General features: G+C 50.3%; 5 protein-coding genes across 5 annotated transcripts; 2 read left to right on the top strand and 3 right to left on the bottom strand.

Moving 5' to 3' along the window:
- Positions 1-1,905: 1,905 nt before the first annotated feature.
- Positions 1,906-7,660, top strand: BP5553_09621 (uncharacterized protein; the record flags this gene model as incomplete). The annotated part of the gene is made up of 3 exons (XM_032018244.1): positions 1,906-2,428; positions 2,497-7,454; positions 7,550-7,660. The coding sequence occupies 3 exons, from the start codon at positions 1,906-1,908 to the stop codon at positions 7,658-7,660; spliced, it is 5,592 nt and encodes a 1,863-aa protein (XP_031865543.1).
- Positions 7,661-8,285: 625 nt separating this feature from the next.
- Positions 8,286-12,255, top strand: BP5553_09620 (uncharacterized protein; the record flags this gene model as incomplete). Its single annotated transcript, XM_032018243.1, has 4 exons — positions 8,286-8,712; positions 8,783-10,436; positions 11,059-11,181; positions 11,295-12,255. 4 exons carry the CDS (start codon positions 8,286-8,288, stop codon positions 12,253-12,255), a joined length of 3,165 nt encoding a protein of 1,054 aa, XP_031865542.1.
- An 877-nt stretch (positions 12,256-13,132) lies between these two features.
- Positions 13,133-14,223, bottom strand: BP5553_09619 (uncharacterized protein; the record flags this gene model as incomplete). The annotated part of the gene is made up of 3 exons (XM_032018242.1): positions 13,133-13,779; positions 13,839-14,001; positions 14,059-14,223. 3 exons carry the CDS (start codon positions 14,221-14,223, stop codon positions 13,133-13,135), a joined length of 975 nt encoding a protein of 324 aa, XP_031865541.1.
- Positions 14,224-14,682: 459 nt separating this feature from the next.
- Positions 14,683-16,073, bottom strand: BP5553_09618 (Uncharacterized protein; the record flags this gene model as incomplete). Its single annotated transcript, XM_032018241.1, has 3 exons — positions 14,683-15,017; positions 15,085-15,649; positions 15,702-16,073. The coding sequence occupies 3 exons, from the start codon at positions 16,071-16,073 to the stop codon at positions 14,683-14,685; spliced, it is 1,272 nt and encodes a 423-aa protein (XP_031865540.1).
- Positions 16,074-16,849: 776 nt separating this feature from the next.
- On the bottom strand, positions 16,850-18,087 carry BP5553_09617 (Uncharacterized protein; the record flags this gene model as incomplete). The annotated part of the gene is made up of 5 exons (XM_032018240.1): positions 16,850-17,275; positions 17,326-17,512; positions 17,562-17,650; positions 17,702-17,822; positions 17,870-18,087. 5 exons carry the CDS (start codon positions 18,085-18,087, stop codon positions 16,850-16,852), a joined length of 1,041 nt encoding a protein of 346 aa, XP_031865539.1.
- Positions 18,088-19,429: the final 1,342 nt, after the last annotated feature.

Below are 19,429 nucleotides of genomic sequence, written 5' to 3'. Positions count from 1 at the left end.
CTTCAGTCGGGTGTCGGGGCCCCAACAACACTTGGTTCCGCGGTTCTCCCTTGACCCAGAATCCCTACAAGAATAAATATCCCTGGCTGGTCCAACGCTGTAATTCTGGCGCACTAATACGACTCCAAGACTGCTAATTGCATGCTAATTACCAACTAATTGTCTCCTAACAGTCTAGTGTCGCCCAACAGTCGATCCTCGCATTGCGCCTGCATAGTCTGCAGTCTGCAGTACCACAATAATGCCCATAGCGGCGGCATATTTGGTGGCGGGAGGGGAAGGGGGGCGAGTTAATATATACAGTACAAGGGAGAGGGGGAGATAGAGATAGACAACAATGATATTCAATTATTACATCACTCTTGGGAGGGAAGAATAGTACCAAGTTATACGAAGTACCGTAGAGAGGTATTGTCGTCGAATTACACACCCCTCTTCTCGAAGATATTTGTTGTTTATTTATTACTCGGTACTAAGTTGCTCAAGAGCTGGGTTGAGCAGCAGGGAGAGAGATATGCTGATGGCTATTTATGGGTATGATCATGCAACCATCCTCCGTATGCGATTACTATTCACCCAATTCACCAGTATTCTGTTGAGAGCGGGACATATATGCAGTAAGAATAAGGTCGATTCTTTCCTCGGTATACAGGAGACGCATTGCGGTTGTTTTGTGTACTGTGCAATACGGAGTAGCGATTGGGAGGGGGAGAGGGGGCACGCAAGCAGGGAGAAAGGGGGGAGAAAACAGGAAGAAGGGGGCGAGATATGTGGCAATCAACTGATAAGTGTGCAGTGTTCCTTGCCTCCGAGGGGTTGGAATGGAAAGCCCCGGGTTACTGTATCTCCTCCATCCCATATTAGCTAGCATAGGACTTTAGATAGCAGATAAGGATGTCTTTGCACTGTACTTCGTGCATAGTCTAGAGTGCAATAATGAATGGCAATATAATGGAGGCTGTCCTAGGTACACGTAGGTAAGGTACTGATAGAAACCCGACGCGGGTGTTCGTGATAGCCTGGGCTTTGTGTGCGCAGTATTGTCCCCCCACTCGGCCAGAGCCGGTGCAACGATCCAGTAGAGCCATCATGGTTGCATCTCCAGATATCCAAGGTATTTAAATTCTTTACTCTGTAAGAGCCGTTGCCTTGTCTTATCTTGTGGTGGCGTGGTTGACCTTGCTGTGCAGCGAAGTAAAAAAAAAAACTCGGAAGTGATAATAAATAAACCAGGTAAATAATAATAACAACAATACCGGATTGCCCCTTCCCTTCCCGCCGGAGCAGCCATTGCAGGGTCCAGGGTCTGTCTCTTATACACATCTAGATGTGTATAAGAGACAGGCACTTCCCTTCCCGCCGGAGCAGCCATTGCAGGGTCCAGGGTCGTGTGTTGGCGCTATGCCGCCCCGGGCCTAGGCGATGCAGGCGTTGGGACGGCGGGAAGTTGTTCCAGCAGTTCAACCCTTCAACCGTTGAAACAGAGACTGAGAGAGAGAAAGCGAGAAAGTCAATATACGCGACGGGGAGACGAGAATAGTGAACCGAAATATCTCAACTCTTCCTCGGCGTACCTCGCACTCCACTCCACTCCCTTCATTCCTCATCCCCCTCACCCGGCTATTCAATCCTCTATTCTCCATCCTCCATCCTCCAATTCTTCTCCTAGTTGTGCTCCGTCATAATTCATTCGGGCTTGTTGTAATTTACCAGAGCATTCCCGCCCTTCGCCATCCACCACCCATCCACTCCCGCAACAGCACCAATACCTCCCCGAACAACACCGAATAAATCTCCTCTCCTCCTCAGCTCGCACCCGCAACCACTTCATCCCCGGATTGCCTCCATTCCTCCTCTCACATTTCTCCTTAATCGTCCCCGGACGTAAAACGAGTCCCCGAAACAATGCGCCCCGAAGTCGAGCAGGAGCTCGCCCACACGCTCCTCGTCGAGCTATTGGCATACCAGTTTGCCTCGCCCGTCAGATGGATTGAGACCCAAGATGTCATCCTCGCCGAGAAGACAACGGAGAGGATCGTCGAAATCGGTCCCAACGACACCCTCGGCGTCATGGCCAAGAGGACCCTCGCCTCCAAGTACGAAGCCTACGACTCTGCAAAGTCCCTGCAGCGACAGATTCTCTGCTACAATAAGGATGCAAAGGAGATCTACTACGATGTCGACCCCGTGGAGGACGAGCCCGAGCCGGTAGCTGCTTCGGCCGCGTCGCCAGCACCATCATCATCCGCTCCAGCTGCAGGCTCAGCGCCCGTGGCTGCCGCACCACCTCCCAGCGCTGGCCCAGCCGCGCAGGTTCCTGATGCTCCTGTTGGAGCCGTCGATATCGTACGGTCCCTGATTGCTCAGAAGCTAAAGAAGCCCCTTGCGGAAATTCCTCTCAGCAAGGCAATCAAAGACTTAGTGGGTGGTAAGTTTGATCTGCAATACGTCCTGTTCCTCCCAGACTTCAAATCCTAACTCGTGTGTTGCGAACAGGTAAATCTACCCTTCAAAACGAAATCCTCGGTGACTTGGGGAAAGAATTCGGCTCCACCCCCGAAAAACCAGAAGATACTCCCCTCGATGAATTAGGAGCCGCCATGCAGGCAACGTTCAACGGCCAGCTCGGAAAGCAGTCATCCTCCCTAATTGCAAGATTAATATCCTCGAAGATGCCTGGTGGCTTCAACATTACCGCAGCCCGAAAGTATTTGGAGTCAAGATGGGGTCTGGGTCCGGGGCGACAAGATGGGGTGCTGCTGCTGGCTCTTACCATGGAGCCTCCTGCGCGTTTGGGCTCAGAAAATGATGCCAAGGCGTTCTTGGATGATGTATCACAAAAGTATGCGGCAACTGCAGGAATCAACTTGTCGACGCCAGCTGCTGGGGGAGATGCAGGCGGTGCTGGGGCCGGCATGATGATGGACCCGGCCGCCATTGATGCGTTGACCAAAGACCAACGAGCTCTTTTCAAACAGCAGCTGGAGCTCTTTGCTAGATATTTGAAGATGGACCTGCGAGCCGGGGATAAGGCCTTTCTTGGCTCCCAACAATCGTCTAACGCCCTCCAAGCTCAGCTTGATCTGTGGAACGTGGAACATGGAGACTTCTATGCCTCGGGTATTGAGCCGGTTTTCAGCTCACTAAAAGCAAGAGTTTACGACTCCTCGTGGAATTGGGCACGGCAGGACGCCCTAACCATGTACTACGACATCATTTTTGGGCGTCTGCATGCCATTGATCGTGAGATCGTCAGCCAGTGCATCCGCATCATGAACCGCTCCAACCCGACCCTTCTTGACTTTATGCAGTACCACATCGACAATTGCCCCACTGAGCGAGGCGAGACCTACAAGCTAGCAAAGGTGCTTGGCCAGCAATTAATCGAGAACTGCAAAGAGGTTCTGGGCGTCGCTCCTTGCTACAAGGACGTTTCTGTTCCCACCGCACCACATACCACCATAGATGCACGCGGAAATCTCAATTATGCAGAGATTCCTCGGACCAGCGTCCGCAAGCTTGAGCATTACGTCCGGGAGATGGCTGAAGGAGGCAAGATTTCGGAATACGGCAACCGAACGAAGGTGCAGAGCGACCTCAGCAGGATCTACAAGCTCATCAAACAGCAGCACAAACTTTCCAAAGCGTCCCAACTTCAAATCAAGAGTCTCTATGAGGATGTCATCCGCTCCCTGGCAATGAATGAAGGCCAGATTATCCCAAAGGAGAATGCCAATGGCAAGCTGGCTGCAGCGAAGAAGAACGTGCCTCGCGCAAATGGTCCGGCCAAGACTGGAAAGGTCGAAACCATCCCATTCCTACACTTGAAGAGAAAGGACGAACATGGATGGGAGTATAGTAAAAAGCTCACCGGCCTGTATCTTGACGGCTTAGAGCAAGCTGCCAAGTCTGGCGTGACATTCCAAGGCAAAAATGCCCTGATGACAGGTGCTGGAGCCGGCTCCATTGGTGCCGAGGTCCTACAGGGCCTAATCAGCGGCGGCGCAAAGGTTGTGGTTACTACCAGCCGCTTCTCCCGAGAGGTCACCGAGTACTACCAATCGATGTACGCTCGGTACGGTTCTCGGGGCTCGCAGCTTATCGTTGTTCCATTCAACCAGGGCAGCAAACAGGATGTTGAAGCTTTGGTTGAGTATATCTATGACCCTAAGAAGGGTCTTGGATGGGATCTCGACTTTGTTGTCCCATTTGCCGCTATCCCCGAGAATGGCCGCGAGATTGATAGCATCGACTCCAAATCCGAGTTGGCTCACCGCATTATGTTAACCAACCTCCTCCGCCTCCTTGGATGCGTCAAGGCTCAGAAGGCTGAGCGAGGATTTGAGACTCGACCTGCCCAGGTAGTCTTGCCTTTGTCTCCCAACCACGGCACCTTCGGTAATGATGGTCTCTACTCGGAGTCGAAGTTGGCTCTCGAGACCCTGTTCAACAGATGGCACTCAGAGAGCTGGGGTAACTTCCTCACTATTTGTGGTGCCGTTATTGGATGGACCCGTGGCACCGGTCTCATGTCTGGGAACAACATTGTCGCGGAGGGTGTTGAGGCATATGGTGTCCGCACCTTCTCCCAACAGGAAATGGCTTTCAATCTCCTCGGTCTTATGTCACCAACGATTGTTGACCTTTGCCAATCGGAGCCTGTATTCGCTGATCTCAATGGTGGCTTGCAATTCATTCCAGACCTCCAAAATCTGATGAGCAAGCTCAGGAAAGACATTATGGAGACTAGCGAGGTCAAACAGTCCGTCACAAAAGAAACCGCCATCGAAAACAAGATCGTTAACGGGGAGGATAGCGAGGCGTTGTACAAGAAAGTCACCATCGAGCCTCGTGCAAACATCAAGTTTGACTTCCCTCATCTACCTGACTGGAAGGAGGAAGTCGAGCCTCTGAATGAGAACCTCAAGGGTATGGTCGATCTTGAGAAGGTAGTTGTCGTCGCTGGCTTCGCCGAGGTCGGACCATGGGGTAACTCCCGTACTCGGTGGGAGATGGAGGCATATGGCCAATTCTCACTTGAAGGCTGCGTGGAGATGTCTTGGATTATGGGCCTTATCAAGAACCACAATGGCCCCATCAAGGGCAAGCAATATGCTGGCTGGGTCGACGCCAAGACTGGAGAGCCAGTTGATGATAAGGACATCAAGGCTAAATACGAGAAGTATATCCTTGAGCACTCTGGTATCCGTCTTATCGAGCCGGAACTCTTCAATGGCTACGATCCCAACAAGAAGCAACTTCTGCAAGAGGTTGTGATTGAGGAGGATCTGGAGCCCTTTGAGACATCAATGGAGACTGCTGAGGAGTTTAGGCGTGAGCATGGGGACAAAGCAGAGATTTTCGAAATTCCTGAATCCGGCGAGTACACTGTCCGCATGAAGAAGGGAGCCACCCTCATGATACCCAAGGCTCTCAAGTTCGACCGACTTGTTGCTGGTCAAATCCCCACCGGCTGGGATGCAAAGAAGTACGGCATTCCGGACGATATCATATCTCAGGTCGACCCTGTTACTCTGTTTGTGCTCGTATGCACGGTGGAGTCTCTCTTGGCAGCTGGTATCACCGATCCGTATGAGTTCTACAAGTACGTCCATATATCTGAGGTCGGTAACTGTATTGGTTCTGGTATCGGTGGAACGACAGCTCTTAAGGGCATGTATAAGGACCGATACCTAGACAAGCCTTTACAGAAGGATATTCTCCAAGAATCGTTCATCAATACTATGAGTGCCTGGGTCAATATGTTGCTCATCTCCTCCACCGGTCCTATCAAGACTCCTGTCGGTGCCTGCGCGACGGCTGTCGAATCTGTTGATATTGGTTACGAGACAATTTTGGAGGGCAAGGCTCGTGTCTGCTTTGTTGGTGGCTTCGATGACTTCCAAGAAGAAGGCTCCTACGAGTTCGCCAACATGAAGGCAACTAGTAATGCCGTTGATGAATTTGCCCATGGCCGTACGCCAAAGGAGATGTCGCGGCCCACTACGACTACCAGAAACGGCTTTATGGAATCCCAGGGCTGCGGTATCCAAGTGATTATGACAGCCAAGCTAGCCCTCGACATGGGCGTTCCCATCTACGGTATCCTTGGTTTGACATCTACTGCAACTGACAAGATTGGCCGATCAGTACCCGCACCAGGCCAAGGTGTGCTTACAACTGCTCGTGAGAACCCTGGTAAATTCCCCTCGCCTCTGCTCGATATCAAGTACCGTCGCCGCCAGATGGAGCTCCGAAAGAAGAACATCAAGCAGTGGCAAGAGTCCGAGCTCGAATTCGTCCATGAGGAGGTTGATGCTATGAAGGCCCAAGGACAGCAGTTCAATGAGTCGGAGTATGCTCATGATCGAGTTATGCACATCGAGCGTGAGGCTGCCCGTCAAGAACGCGAGGTGCTAGACAGTCTTGGCAATTCCTTCTGGAAAAAAGACCCAACGATTGCTCCTCTCCGCGGTGCTCTCGCTACATGGGGTCTTACTATTGATGACCTTGATGTTGCCTCTTTCCATGGTACTTCAACCGTCGCAAATGATAAGAACGAGTCATCGGTCATCTGCCAACAGATGAAGCATCTTGGCCGAAAGAAGGGAAATGCCGTCCTTGGTATCTTCCAAAAGTACCTTACTGGTCATCCAAAGGGTGCTGCCGGTGCCTGGATGTTCAACGGCTGCCTACAAGTCTTGAACAGTGGTCTAGTTCCAGGAAACCGCAACGCCGACAATGTTGACCAGGTCATGGAGCAATTTGATTACATCGTCTACCCAAGCAAGAGCATCCAAACCGACGGCGTCAGGGCTTTCTCCGTCACTTCCTTCGGTTTCGGCCAGAAGGGTGCACAAGCAATTGGTATCCATCCCAAGTATCTCTTCGCTACCCTAGACGAAGCCACCTACAAGGCCTACTCTACCAAGGTCGAAGCGCGCCAAAAGAAGGCATACAGATACTTCCACAACGGCCTGATCACTAATACCCTATTCGTCGCCAAGACCGAATCCCCATACCAGGACGCCCAACAAGCCGCAGTCTTCCTCAACCCAGAAGCCCGCGTCTCCGTTGACAAGAAGACCTCCGCCCTCACCTATGCCCAAGACTTCACCAAAAGCATCTCCTCGAACAGGAAACCAACCGCAGCGACCAAAGAAATGGTCGAGTCGCTTGCCAAAGGCGTTGCTACTGCTAGCAACAAGGTCGGTGTCGACGTTGAGGATATCTCCGCCATCAACATCGAAAACGAAACCTTTGTCGAACGCAATTTCACCCCTCAGGAGCAAGCATACTGCCGAAAGGCACCTAGCCCACAAGCCTCCTTTGCGGGGAAGTGGAGCGCCAAGGAAGCGGTTTTCAAAGCGCTTGGTGTAAAGAGCAAAGGTGCTGGTGCCCCGTTGAGGGATATCGAGATCACAAATAATGAGAATGGTGCCCCAGTCGTTAGTGTACGTATCCCCTCCCCTACCCATCCCTTCCCCAAAGATATCGTATCATCTCTCAAGAAGTTGAAAATGAATATCAGCTAACACTGCATCAATAGCTCCATGGCGATGCCGCTGCTGCTGCGAAGAGTACTGGGGTCAAGGAGATCAGCATTTCCATCTCTCACTCTGAAACCCAAGCTATTGCCATTGCTGTGTCCACCTTCTAGATAGACAATCCTTCTTCTAATGAACTTTTTAATTTGGATTCGAAATGTATATTTGCTGTCAAGACACCATTTTTGCGTGGGAGGCGTTTCATTTCTTTGTATTGTGTTTTTAAGGTTTAGACACGTCTTCACAGACGGGAACTAGTCTCGAATGATGGGGAGTGGAATGGTATAGAGGGTGTCTGAATGAAGAAGACTGGTATATGCATGGCGGCGGAGTGATATCCTGCCACCTGTAATAGATAGATGGAGGAGGAGCATTAGAATGATATGAGAGTGTGTGTGATAAATCAATCGTGTGATGTTCATTTTTTTTAATATTCTGATCAATCGTGAGCTGTTCTTGACTTCTTGAGGCAAGGAAGCTGTAATTTTGTATATTGCTACTGGGAAGCTAGAAGATAGGCATACACAATTGCTTATGACTCCGTCATGTCTTGCCTAAAATGGTGGTGTCCCCAGTTGGGGGTATATTTTATGTGTGCCTTGCATCTCAGGTCAAGATCATGATCACTAAGGCAGTAAAAATTACAACAACAACCAATCGGCGTTTTATCCGGTCTTGCACCACAAACAACAACACGTGACAATTCAACGGCATTTAGTTATTCCGATAATCGCCAAAATGGGACGAAGACCTGCACGGACCAGGGTAAGACAATCAGCGCGTCCACCAAAATCTGAATATCCAACTGTTGACAAAAGCTCCCTTTACCAGAAGCCCAGAGCACCACGATCGCCACGAAAGCGCAAGATGGCTCCTCAGTTCCGCGAAGAGCACATCTTGATGATCGCGCCCGGCTCGAAGACTACTCTTGCGCAGCTGGGCCTTCCCGATTCCTACACTCCTGCGTCGCATCGCTTCCCCACGCGCGTTTTCCTTGCGCCTGATGGAAAGACCTATGAGCCTTATAGAGTTGTTGCTAAGAAGAAGGAGACGGAGCAGCGCGAGAACGGTAACGGTGCTGGTGAGGTAGTGGGTGCTGCTGAGGAGGATGAAGAGTTGATTGAGTATCCTGATGATGATGAGGGCGCGATTTGGCCAATTGAAGGTGTGTTCATCTTTCCTCGACTTGAACTGAATGGAATTCAATTGAATTGCTGCTAATCTGTAATTACCAGCCGGCCGAATCGTGAACAAGTCTGCCTTCTTCGCGCTCCTTCAGCATATCCACAATAGCTTCTCTCCAGCTCTACAGACCGTCATCATTCTTGTCGGCGACCCAGCCTGGACCTCTAAGGATTACGAGGACATCACGCGCTTCATCTTTGAGAAGTTCCGTACCCCTGCGCTCACTCTCATGGAGAGCGGGCTGGCCGTCACGTACGGATACGGAGCCCCAAATGCGACGGTAATTGATGTAGGGTATGAGAAGGTTGATGTCACTGTAATTGCAGACTGCTACTTCGCGGCTCGTGGAAGTGTCCATCACCATGGTGGTGAGGGTATGACAAAGCGGCTTCTTGAGCTCCTCGAGCCTCATGGTTTTACCTACGATATGGCCGAGCAGCTTAAGAAGAGCCCCATTTGCGAGATATTGCCTCCGGGAGTTCCACTACCAGGCACTGAGGAAACGGATGAACAGGGCATCAGTAATCCTGCTGCAGCCGCTTCGACTGGAGCACTCGCATCGGGGCCGACTGTTAAAATTACAGAGGCGCCTCGAGTACCGGGAGGAGATACCGAGGCGGGAGACGATGACTATACAAATGGTGAAGATAAGCTAATTGAGGACGAGGGTGTGCTTGATGTTGCAAGCATTGTTGCGAGCGGCAAGACACAGGAGTTTCTAGCCAAAAAGGAAAAGGAGAAGGCTGAGAAGGCTGCTGCGAAGAAGGCCACCAAGGAGAGGGAGGCTGCTGAAGCTGCGGCCGCTCGACCTCAGAGACTTCCCAATTCCAGAAGGCCTCGTGCCACATTCTTCTACGAAGAGAAGGTCAAGGACCCGAGTGACAAGCCAGACAAGTCACCAGAGGACGTTGCCATGGCAGAAGAGACTGCAGCTACCGAGGCCGAGCCCGCTGAGAATGGCGCAACTGCTACTGATGAAGCTCCGGCTGAAGAGCAGAAGATCTCGCAGAAGAAGGATGCACGGCGAAAGATGTGGGAGGAGGAGAACCCCGATCGAACCCGTCGTGGGGTTGAGATTGGCGTCGAGCGCTTCCAAGCCGCACCCCAACCGTACATCGACAGGATCGCCGACACGGTCTACCGCGTAGTTATGAGCGTCGCTGATACGTCCAAGAGACAAGAATGCTGGGACAATTTGATCATCTGCGGCAACGGTTCGAAGGTTCGAGGTTTCAAGGAGGCCCTCATGACTACTCTCAACGGCCGCTACTTGGTCTCTCCCAGCTCGGCCACAATGTTCATGAGCGAGCTGCCATCTAATATCGCAACGCCCAGCGGCACCGGATCCATGACCCCCAATGCATCATTCTCTTCCACGCCACACCCTGTTCCAACGGCTAGCGCAGTCAACCCCCTTCTCATCGCCGCAACCACTGCCTCCAACCCGGCTCTCAACCCGAACATCCAAGCTAGCTATGGTAGCGGACCTCACTCTCACTCCTCGCACTCGCAAACCCCCACGAGCATCAAAATTCTCACTCCCCCAGCCTATTTCCCAGAGTGGAAGGCCGGCTTTGAGGAGGCTGTGTTCTTGGGTGCTCAAGTCGCAGGACGGACCTTCTATATCGCAGACCAGGGCGCCTCGAAGTGTTTCTTGTCGCGCGTGGATTATAACGAGGAGGGTCCGAGTGGTATCCATCAAGTGTAAGTTCCCCCCCTTGCTACTCCTTGTCGCCTCTTCTCGCGCTATCCTGGTGCAACCGAAACTTGAGATTTGACTAACATATCCCAGGGCCATGATGAGTTAGAAATGGGAAATTGAAACAGTGGTGTTTAGGCGTTCTTGAGCGGACACGGCGGAGTTGGTGGATCGATGCATCATGCATGAATGAGATACCTAAGTCCCCTGTTTCCCAAAAGGTTAACAAGGCATAAAGAGTTTAAAATGTGTGCTACAATTAATAAGTAGTACTTGTACAATACAAAGGAGATTCAAGAGTATCAACGAATTAGTTCTATGCGCTGCTGCTTCTGCTTCTGCTTCTGCTGCTGCTTTCTTTGTTTAATGAGTTTACTTTGATTAGTTTCCTGAGACGAGGGCTAGAAACCGTAGCTCGGGCTTTTCCAGCGCTCTATGGGCAGATAGCTCTTGTGTTTGCTTACGCGGTTAAAGCTTTCCGTGGGAGGCTCGTTTGTGTCTACCTTAGTGGCCCAGGTGAGGTAGCACAAGACGCCTCGCATCTGCGATGCCAACACACACCAACTGTTTGCAACTTCAGAATGTCAAACGCTTTCGAATGATTGTAATAGTTACGCAGCTTTACAGTTCCGTCGCCAGTTCTTTGCAAACAGGAAAGACAAGAAAGAAGGACAAAATACTACACCTAGTCATTGAATCTGCGGAATATATGCCTTGCTTTGAAGTCGAGATGCCAGCCTCATTTCAAGAGTACGTCTCATTGTCTACTTCCCCAATCTTCGAAAACTTTCGAGTCATTCAACCCCCTATCCTTCAAATGATCGCGATGGAACTTTGTATAATATTAACGATTTTGGACGTAGGATCCTCAATTCCAGGATCTTCCAGTTTACGGTTGGCGAAAACATTGATGGCAAGCCAACTAAATTTTATATTCATGAGAAAGCAATAGCCCAGCTCTCTGAACCACTTCAGAAGCTGATGGAAGGGAATTTTGCAGAGGCCCAAACCGGCTGGGCAAGATGGGACGATGTGAGCAAGGAGACTTTTGAGCGCTTCGTCCAGTTTGCTTATACAGGCGACTACTCGATCCCAGAGCCCACGAAGTGGAACAAAGTTGCGGAGAGAAACATTCCTGAGCCGCCTGTGGAAGAGCCGCCTGTGGAAGAGCCGCCTGTGGAAGAGCCGCCTGTGGAAGAGCCGCCTGTGGAAGAGCCGCCTGCGGAAGAGCCGCCTGCGGAAGAGCCGGCTACGGATAACTTTGGCTGGGGAAACTACTCCATCACAAACTTGAAATCCAAGAAAGGGAAGAAGAAGATCCATCGCCCTATCTACGACTCCCCTCCGTGGGAGGAGCCGGCGCTAGAGCTAGAGTTGCCGCCACCGGAGCCATTATCCAGCTTCATTTCCCGCTCGTACGCATTGCTTGCGCCGCGCAACAGTTATGCCAACACCTGCGAGCCAGCTAAGCATTTCGACCACCGCCAGACTTATTCAAACGTGCTCCTAAGCCACGCATCACTGTACGTCTTAGGGGATTTTCGGCTCATTGACTCGTTAAAAGCATTGGCTTTATTCAAACTTCACAAAGCATTATGCATGTTTCAGCTCAAAGATAGGAGCATAGAAGATGTTGTAGACCTTGCAAGATATGCATACTCCGAGGAAGGTGCAGGGTCCGATGATGGATTAAGGGTTCTAGTGTGTAACTATACGGCTGAAAATGCGTTGGTTCTGTCTCGCCATATTGGATTTATGGAGCTTTTGGGGGAAGGGGGCCAATTTGTCCAAGACTTCTTTGAATTGGAAGTGAGGAGATGTTAAGCTTGGAATGTGGTAGTGCAATTAAGGATGGCTGAGCTCATCTAAAGGATTTCATTTCCTCGTGAAGTTCGTTTCCCACCGAATCACGTTCCATATGATTTGAGCCGTTGAAATGCGATCCTTGAACAGCTTGCGTTACCCTTCTGCAGTAGCAGAAAGCATTCGACCAGCGTCCGGGTCTTACAAATGGATACAAATAAACATAATTCCTTTGATAAGACTCTGTTCCCTATGGTATGATCCATAGTTATGAGAGTTTTCTGGAAATTGGGGATATCTTTTAAATTTGCTAGGAGGATTCGCTTGATGGTTCCCTTCCATGTCTTCAGACGATCGGTCGGATTGACTTTGCAAATATGAGAGCGAATCTATTGAGTTGTAACTGCAAGAATTTTTAGAGATTGAAGGTTAGCCGGCCAGCACTTCTTTTGAATGAACCAAAACACTATGATCCCGAACCATCTCTACCGCGTCATCTCATATCATAGACATATCATGAAGAGCAAGGGCAGCTCGACCGTGGCAATTATAAACTCGCCATTCTTCATGATCGGAAGGGATGGGAACGGAGAGCGAAGGCCGCAAGCTTTGAGCTATAGAGTTGAGCGGGGAACTGCGACAAGAGGCTAAGAATGTTCCATTTGAAAAGAAGGAGCTCATAAAACTATGTCTTTGTATATTGTGTTAAGATTTTGCCTTCAAGTCTAACGATGTTTAACGAGTGTGGAACCTACAGTGATGGCGTTTGTATTAATTCGCGACTAATGGCTACATCGATGTGTAGTCTAAAGGCCGTACATAGCCCTGATCCATCACCCTGTAGTCCCGCGTTCATTACGTTTTGGAAGCCCACTCCATCACTTGCTGCTACAATCCATTACCCCCTATGTCTGCAGTAGCACCACGAGCAGCGGAGTGTGTATTTTGGCTCTCGAGGCGAACCACCGCTTTCGATATAGCAATTGAACTCTGCGCTACAATGAACATTACGACAAGCCTTGGTATTACCAAGTATCGTGCGACAAGCCGCAAAGTTTTCGATAGTGCGATTTGCCCTATTAGCCTCCCTCCTTTGCATTGACTCATGCGTTAACAATGTCATGGCGTAGTCGGACATATCTTGCAGTTCCGTAGTGGTTGATTCCACTTTGGCCTGGAATGCTGTAATCGTGTTCCGCATAATGCCAAAGGCGAAATCACTCATGTCTAGAGCCTTGCCGAAGTCGTCGAGCTCGATGAGTTCGTCGACGTGCTGGGTAGCTGTTGAAGCCATGATCTTGTGTAACTCGATATCGCTGGTTGAGTGGAGGACCCCCTTAACGGCGTCAAGAAAGCCATTCGGGGACCAGTCTTCGTCAAGGATCCTCTGGATTTTCGTATTCGCAAGCTCTTTCAATAATGGCACGTTGTAGTAGTCTGCGATCGCGTTGACTTGAACATGACCGAGCAAGATCACACCCGGTGGTGCCGTAAGGTGAGAATCCAAGGGTGTTGATGGAGGGAGAGAAGAATCGTCTTTATCGTCTGTATTTTGTGATCGGTTATTGATTAGGCTCTTTCATCGTGGGAGGTATATCCCTTACCTTGGTCGATTGCTCCTACGGTCGTGTTGTCAGGCTCAAATACGCTTTCAAGCTGCCTCTCTTCCGCGTCAAGGTCATAGTCTTTCATATACATAAATGCGACCATCCGTTCAACAGTCCAAGCGTCGAACTCTTTGATGTCTATAGTATTGGTCCTCGCCTCCTAGAACGGCTCGTAAGACATTTGATCGACTTATTTCTTGGAGAGTCGTAGGAATACCTGAAAGTCACCATCAACAGCCGCTGCGAGCACTGGAGATTGGGAGCACACAATTGCTTTGTGCACGTTGAACTCCTGCCCCTGACAGACAAGTTTCAGGTCACTGTATTTTTTAGAGCTTAGAAGCTGGGCCAATCCGGTCGGAGCGGCGATTTTGGTCGACATGAGTCGGCCTGGTCAAGCACGGTATGCCTGCAATTCTGAATGATCAAATTAAAGGATCAAGGGTTCGGAAGCAACTTAGAGAGAATGCAAACCGTAAGGACAGAAGTATGGGTTGAACGGGTAGGACTGATTGAAAAGGTGGGTAAGCAGGATGGGGGATGTGACAAGAATAGAGAGCAAGGAGAGTTGATATCGCGACCTATGTAGGGACAAAGCCTCTTTAATTTTGTCACGCCTTTGAATCGGGGCCTTAGGCAAACTACCATATGAAGCAGTACCCCTTAGAAATGGATTCTAGGTAAGGAGTAAAATGCCGCGGAGGAAATTAGTTATGTGACTGATTAAATGACACTAGTTATTGTGGGATTAAATACGCAAAATAATATTGAAGCGACTAAGAGCAAGCGCATGCCATAGCTAAGGGGTATCAAATCGTTTTATTCATGCCTTGCGTTTTCATCAACGCTCCCTCTCAGACCGTTCTGCCGACTTCCTCGAGCTCCTCGACCGCCTGCGGCCATCGTCGCGGTCACGGTCACGGCCATCAGTCTTAAGATGGGAACCGCTATGGCGCGAGCTGCTCGGCCTGCTACTACTGCTAGGGTGGGTGTGATGTCTGCTCGATGAATGAGGTCGCTCGTCACCTCGCTCGTGATGATGGGAAGCTGGGGAACTGCCAAGTGCATTTTCATCCCCAACATCAACGATGCGGCCGTCAGAATTTACGTGCCCTTCGCGCTCAAGACGCACTTCACGGCCTCGCTTATGGCAGTACCAGAAGAAGAAGAGTAGGACTGTTTGGGTGATCAGAATTAGCTCATCTACGGTTACGTGGGACGACAAAATATAAGAGAGACATACCGAACAGCCCCAGACTCAACAACACATTCGTCCCCATAAAGGCAGGCCATCGATATTTCAAAGCATTCATGATCGTTTTCAGTAAACCGGCCACGGCCCCAGGTTTCGTAACTAGGTCCTTCAACGTACTCGGCGTGAAGAAGCTCTTCGCTGCGCCAGCCAGACCCGCTCCAGCTCCAGCCGCAGTAGCACCCAGATCAAGCGCCTGAGCCTCCGCGGCTACAGCCAGCAGTTCGGGCGCCAAATTCTTCGTCACCTTATCAGGTAGTTGGGTGATTAGTTTCTTTAGGAAACTAGGTAATTTGTCATAGTTCTTTGATAAAGTGCCTTGGCTGTTATCCAACAGATGGATTAGGTCGTCGTACGCCGTTGGGACGCCGTTTATTAGGTCTTTCAGGATGACTGTGAATTTGCCGACGAGCTCTTGGGATTCGGCGGAGAGGGAGAATGCACGATTGTTTTGGGCGGAGAGGTTGAGGTCTTCAAGGATGGTGCTTAGGTCGTCTTCCTCACGGTGGGCTTCAGAATTGGGCACAACGTGAGCAGGTTTGAGGTCAGGTTTGTTCTACGGCGCTGGTCAGTTTGCTGTAGATACAAGGACGTGGAAGGAGATATACCTTCTTGGTGCCGCTTCGTTGGAGAAACGAGAAGCGGTTTGATTTCTTCTTCTCGGCTGCTTTGTCGGCTTCCTTTCCTTTGCCTTTGTCTATATGAGTACGCCCCTTCTCAGCAGTGGATGGCGCATCGTCATGGTCGTGGACTACCATCTGCGACCCATTATCCCTGGTATCTCCAGCCTCGACTCCCAATCCGCGAGGGCGTTCTGGTAATGGAGGCGGCGTGCCCTCGGCAGACACGACGCGCTCGAGGAATGCCTGGTCTTCGTCATCTAGGAGAGGCGGGGGCGCTTGGTTTTGTGCTTTGAGATCCGCAGCCTTCTTCTGCGCCTGGTGCTTCTTGAATTTCTTGTAGGTGAAGTATTCCAACATCCTGGCAATACTTAGCGGGTAGTGTCAATTTTTGAATGGTGACGATGTTGAATTGAAAAGAAAAAGAGAGAGAAAGAGCTGTAACTTGCAATTTAGATAGAAGATAGGGTAGAACCTTGGGTCGAGAATATGAGGTCGTTGTCGCTTTGTCTCAGGTTGGCGGAGCACGGGGATCTCAGCCACATGCCATCATAGCTGCAGGTCTCAAAACCAAGTTGTGGTTGCTGTGGCGCAAGCTTCAGCAAATCAAATATGGAGCACTCTGTATCAAAACTGTCCAGCGGTTTAGTGAAGGATCGCTTGAATATTTAAACAGCAGCAATTGCATCTCTTTATTGCAAAGAACTATACAGAATCCACATAGCTAGGTATCTACCCTATTCATCGCTCGCTACTCAACTTGAGCCTTACGGCGAGTTGGGCACTAGCAACTTTAGAAGCGATTCGCCTCCGCTACTGCGCTGAGGTATGACCGGACAAAATGCCGATAGGCGTACCAATGTCGGACGAAACTAAGTGATGAATGCCCAGTTGGAGATTTACATTTGCCAAAGGTAGTACGTAGGCTTGGGCAGCATTGCTAGACGGGGGTGGCAATTTAACGATTGCTTCCTCTAGTAGCAACCCTATTAGTCACGGTGAAGGAATTGGCATAAAACAAAGCTTTCCACTCAAAGACTCGTATCGATTCAAGCGACGGCTAATTAAGTACAAATATAGGGAATTATATCAACCGAAATTCATATGGCCACCAAGCTACCCGAGTCCAGTATCAATCAACGTTCCCAGACTTGTGCATCCAAGTCCTTCTGCTGCGGCCCTGGCGCTAACGGCAATTCATCATCGCTATGGTGTCGGGCTCCATTTCGTGCATGATTAACTTGAACATGCACCTCCTTCGTCGTCCGAATGCCGTCACCATCATCCAGTCCCGTATTATGCTTCGAGGTAACACTCGTATGGATTCCAGAAAGAGCCACCGGCTTCAACGTATGCGGGTCCTCGGTGTCGTGGCGACTTCTTGAGTACTGGTTGTGGGAGGAGGTGAAACCAGCCACTCTGTCGTTAACAGAGTTTTGGGCTAGTTTGGTGATTAGGCGGGCCATGGTCATCTCGATATTGAGCTTAACCATGTAGGCGACAGGATGGAATTGGATGTAGACGACTTGATTACGGAGCGACATGAGGAGAATAAGCATTAGCTACAGCATGGTTAGCAGCTATCCGTCATGTACGGCCGAAGTTGACTTACATCCATCCCGATGGAAAGCACCATGAGCTTCGCGTTAAAGCTTATAAGAGGTGCGTACTTTGTCAAGCCATGATATTTAACAAGTCGGTTTCGCACCACCCGGAGGAAATAGTAGTTCAGTCCTGCGTCTACCAGAAGGATGATGACCTTAGAGGTCCGGTCCCAATATCTGTTGATTTCAACGAAACTAAAGGAGTTAGAGGGAGGCCTTCGGTGTCTGAGGAGTTCATGCTTACATAGGCATAGGAGGAGGAACGACATGAGCCGGAATCCAAATAATCATGACAGCAATGTTGACGAGAGTTATAATCAGGGCAGTTCCCCACTTTGCAAACAGTCAGGCATCTTGTTTACGGAAGCATCAACTGCCACACACCTTGAGTTTCCAGATCAGTTGACGGTTATCCCCCAGAACAGCAATCCGATTGATAATAATTTGCATCAAAAACTGTATCTCGAAGACCCAGAGAAACAAGATACCAAACAGGACAGGAACGCTACATTTATTAGCTCCTTTTCATTACTCTAAACAATGGAGTCTTACGTTGGCGACAGTTTGCCATCAAGAAATAGCCAACCGATGATTCCGATTGCAAGATTGGCCACAATTTCCCCCCACACCATATAGATATATACGCTTCGGAGAGGAGAACGGACATTTCTGGTCTGCTTGATGGCCTCCCAAACTGTCAGCACGCCGAACCCGAGCGTAAAGCCAGCTGCGGTGCTGGATAGCTTGAAGTCTCCAACAGTGCTCGCCATCTTGGGTTCCCCGAATGGGTAGAAATGCAAGTACTGTACAAAGGGCCGTTGAAAATATCAGGGTCCTTTTAATAAGCTCCCGGCCAAGGGAAACGGACTTGAAGATATAGACACTGTACGGCGCTTCAAGGCTAGCCGATGGCAGAGGCAGGCAGAGCCGGGCCAGAGAAACCTGCAGACGGGACGGCATGCTGGTTATTGGTTTTGGTGTCTAGTAGTTACTCTACTGCTCTTGCTAGTCCACGGCCCCTGGAAAGCCTCACCTCTGGCTCTGAGTCTCTGACAAGTTACAACGTCTCGAACGTGCAACTCTCCGCGCTTGTTGGGATGTCGCAAAGCTTTGACAGCGCGATTTCGACACTTGGCACCGAAGATGTTGCGCCTCTTTCTCACGGCTCATGGTGACAGGGAGCTAGCAGTGGCAGGATCCGGGTTTTGGGGTCAAGGCGCAAATGTGTTTGGTTCCATGCATGAATTGGATCTTCATCAGGCCGAGGTGGCTTTGGGTGTGCGATTTTGGGTGGGGCAAAGCGGAGAACTGGAACATCCTCTGGAGAGCTGAAGTTCCCGAACATCGAGCTACTACTGAGCACAGGTTTGAACATACACATACGGAGTAGTGGAACTACTACTAGTACTGAACATCTACAGTTTATGGTTGAACGCCACGGGGCGGCCCTCGGGTTGATTGTAATACGTAAAGTCCACTACAATTAGAACCCCGCTACCTACCGTCACCGGTACTGTACCTGTTAAGATCGGCACTATTACTACGACGTACGTACCTCGGACGAGTTGAAGATGAACCAGATTGCGGTGCTTTTCGTCCTTGCCGCAGTACTGTACGTAGTCCGTACTAACTAAGGTAGGGGTACGTACTCTGTATGCAAAATATCCTGCGTACCTTTTGCCTAACCTAAGCACAGTACATGTACCGTATGCCAGAAGTTGTGCAACTCAAACGTGCGAGAACGAGGTGTGGTTACAGCTGCAGCCATAGCCCCTGAATCTAGTCGACGGGAAACTTAAGCTCCAACAGTAGTCCCCTCAGCGAGTTTGACTACTGTGTGTTGACGGGGACGTGGTGGAAGAATAATAATGATGATCTACAGCACCAGACACAGGCGTGGCATGGCGTTTTCTCCGCACTACGGAGGAGAGTCGCCGATAGAAGCAGCGCTGCGACTCCAAGGATCCCACCTAACCATTCCCAGTACCGTCCACGCGGGCGCGAACCTCTTCACGACGCTCAGGCGGAGGCGGACGAGCTGGGAATCATAATCTGGGAGTCTGGGAGTCTGGGACTCGTGCCAGCAGGGATTGCTTGTATTGGCGTGGGCCC

The sequence above is a fragment of the Venustampulla echinocandica genome, assembly GCF_003357145.1.
Source record: "Venustampulla echinocandica strain BP 5553 chromosome Unknown scaffold_11, whole genome shotgun sequence".
NCBI classification, from domain to species: Eukaryota; Fungi; Ascomycota; class Leotiomycetes; order Helotiales; family Pleuroascaceae; genus Venustampulla; species Venustampulla echinocandica.
This window is presented reverse-complemented; position numbering and strand designations above follow the sequence as displayed.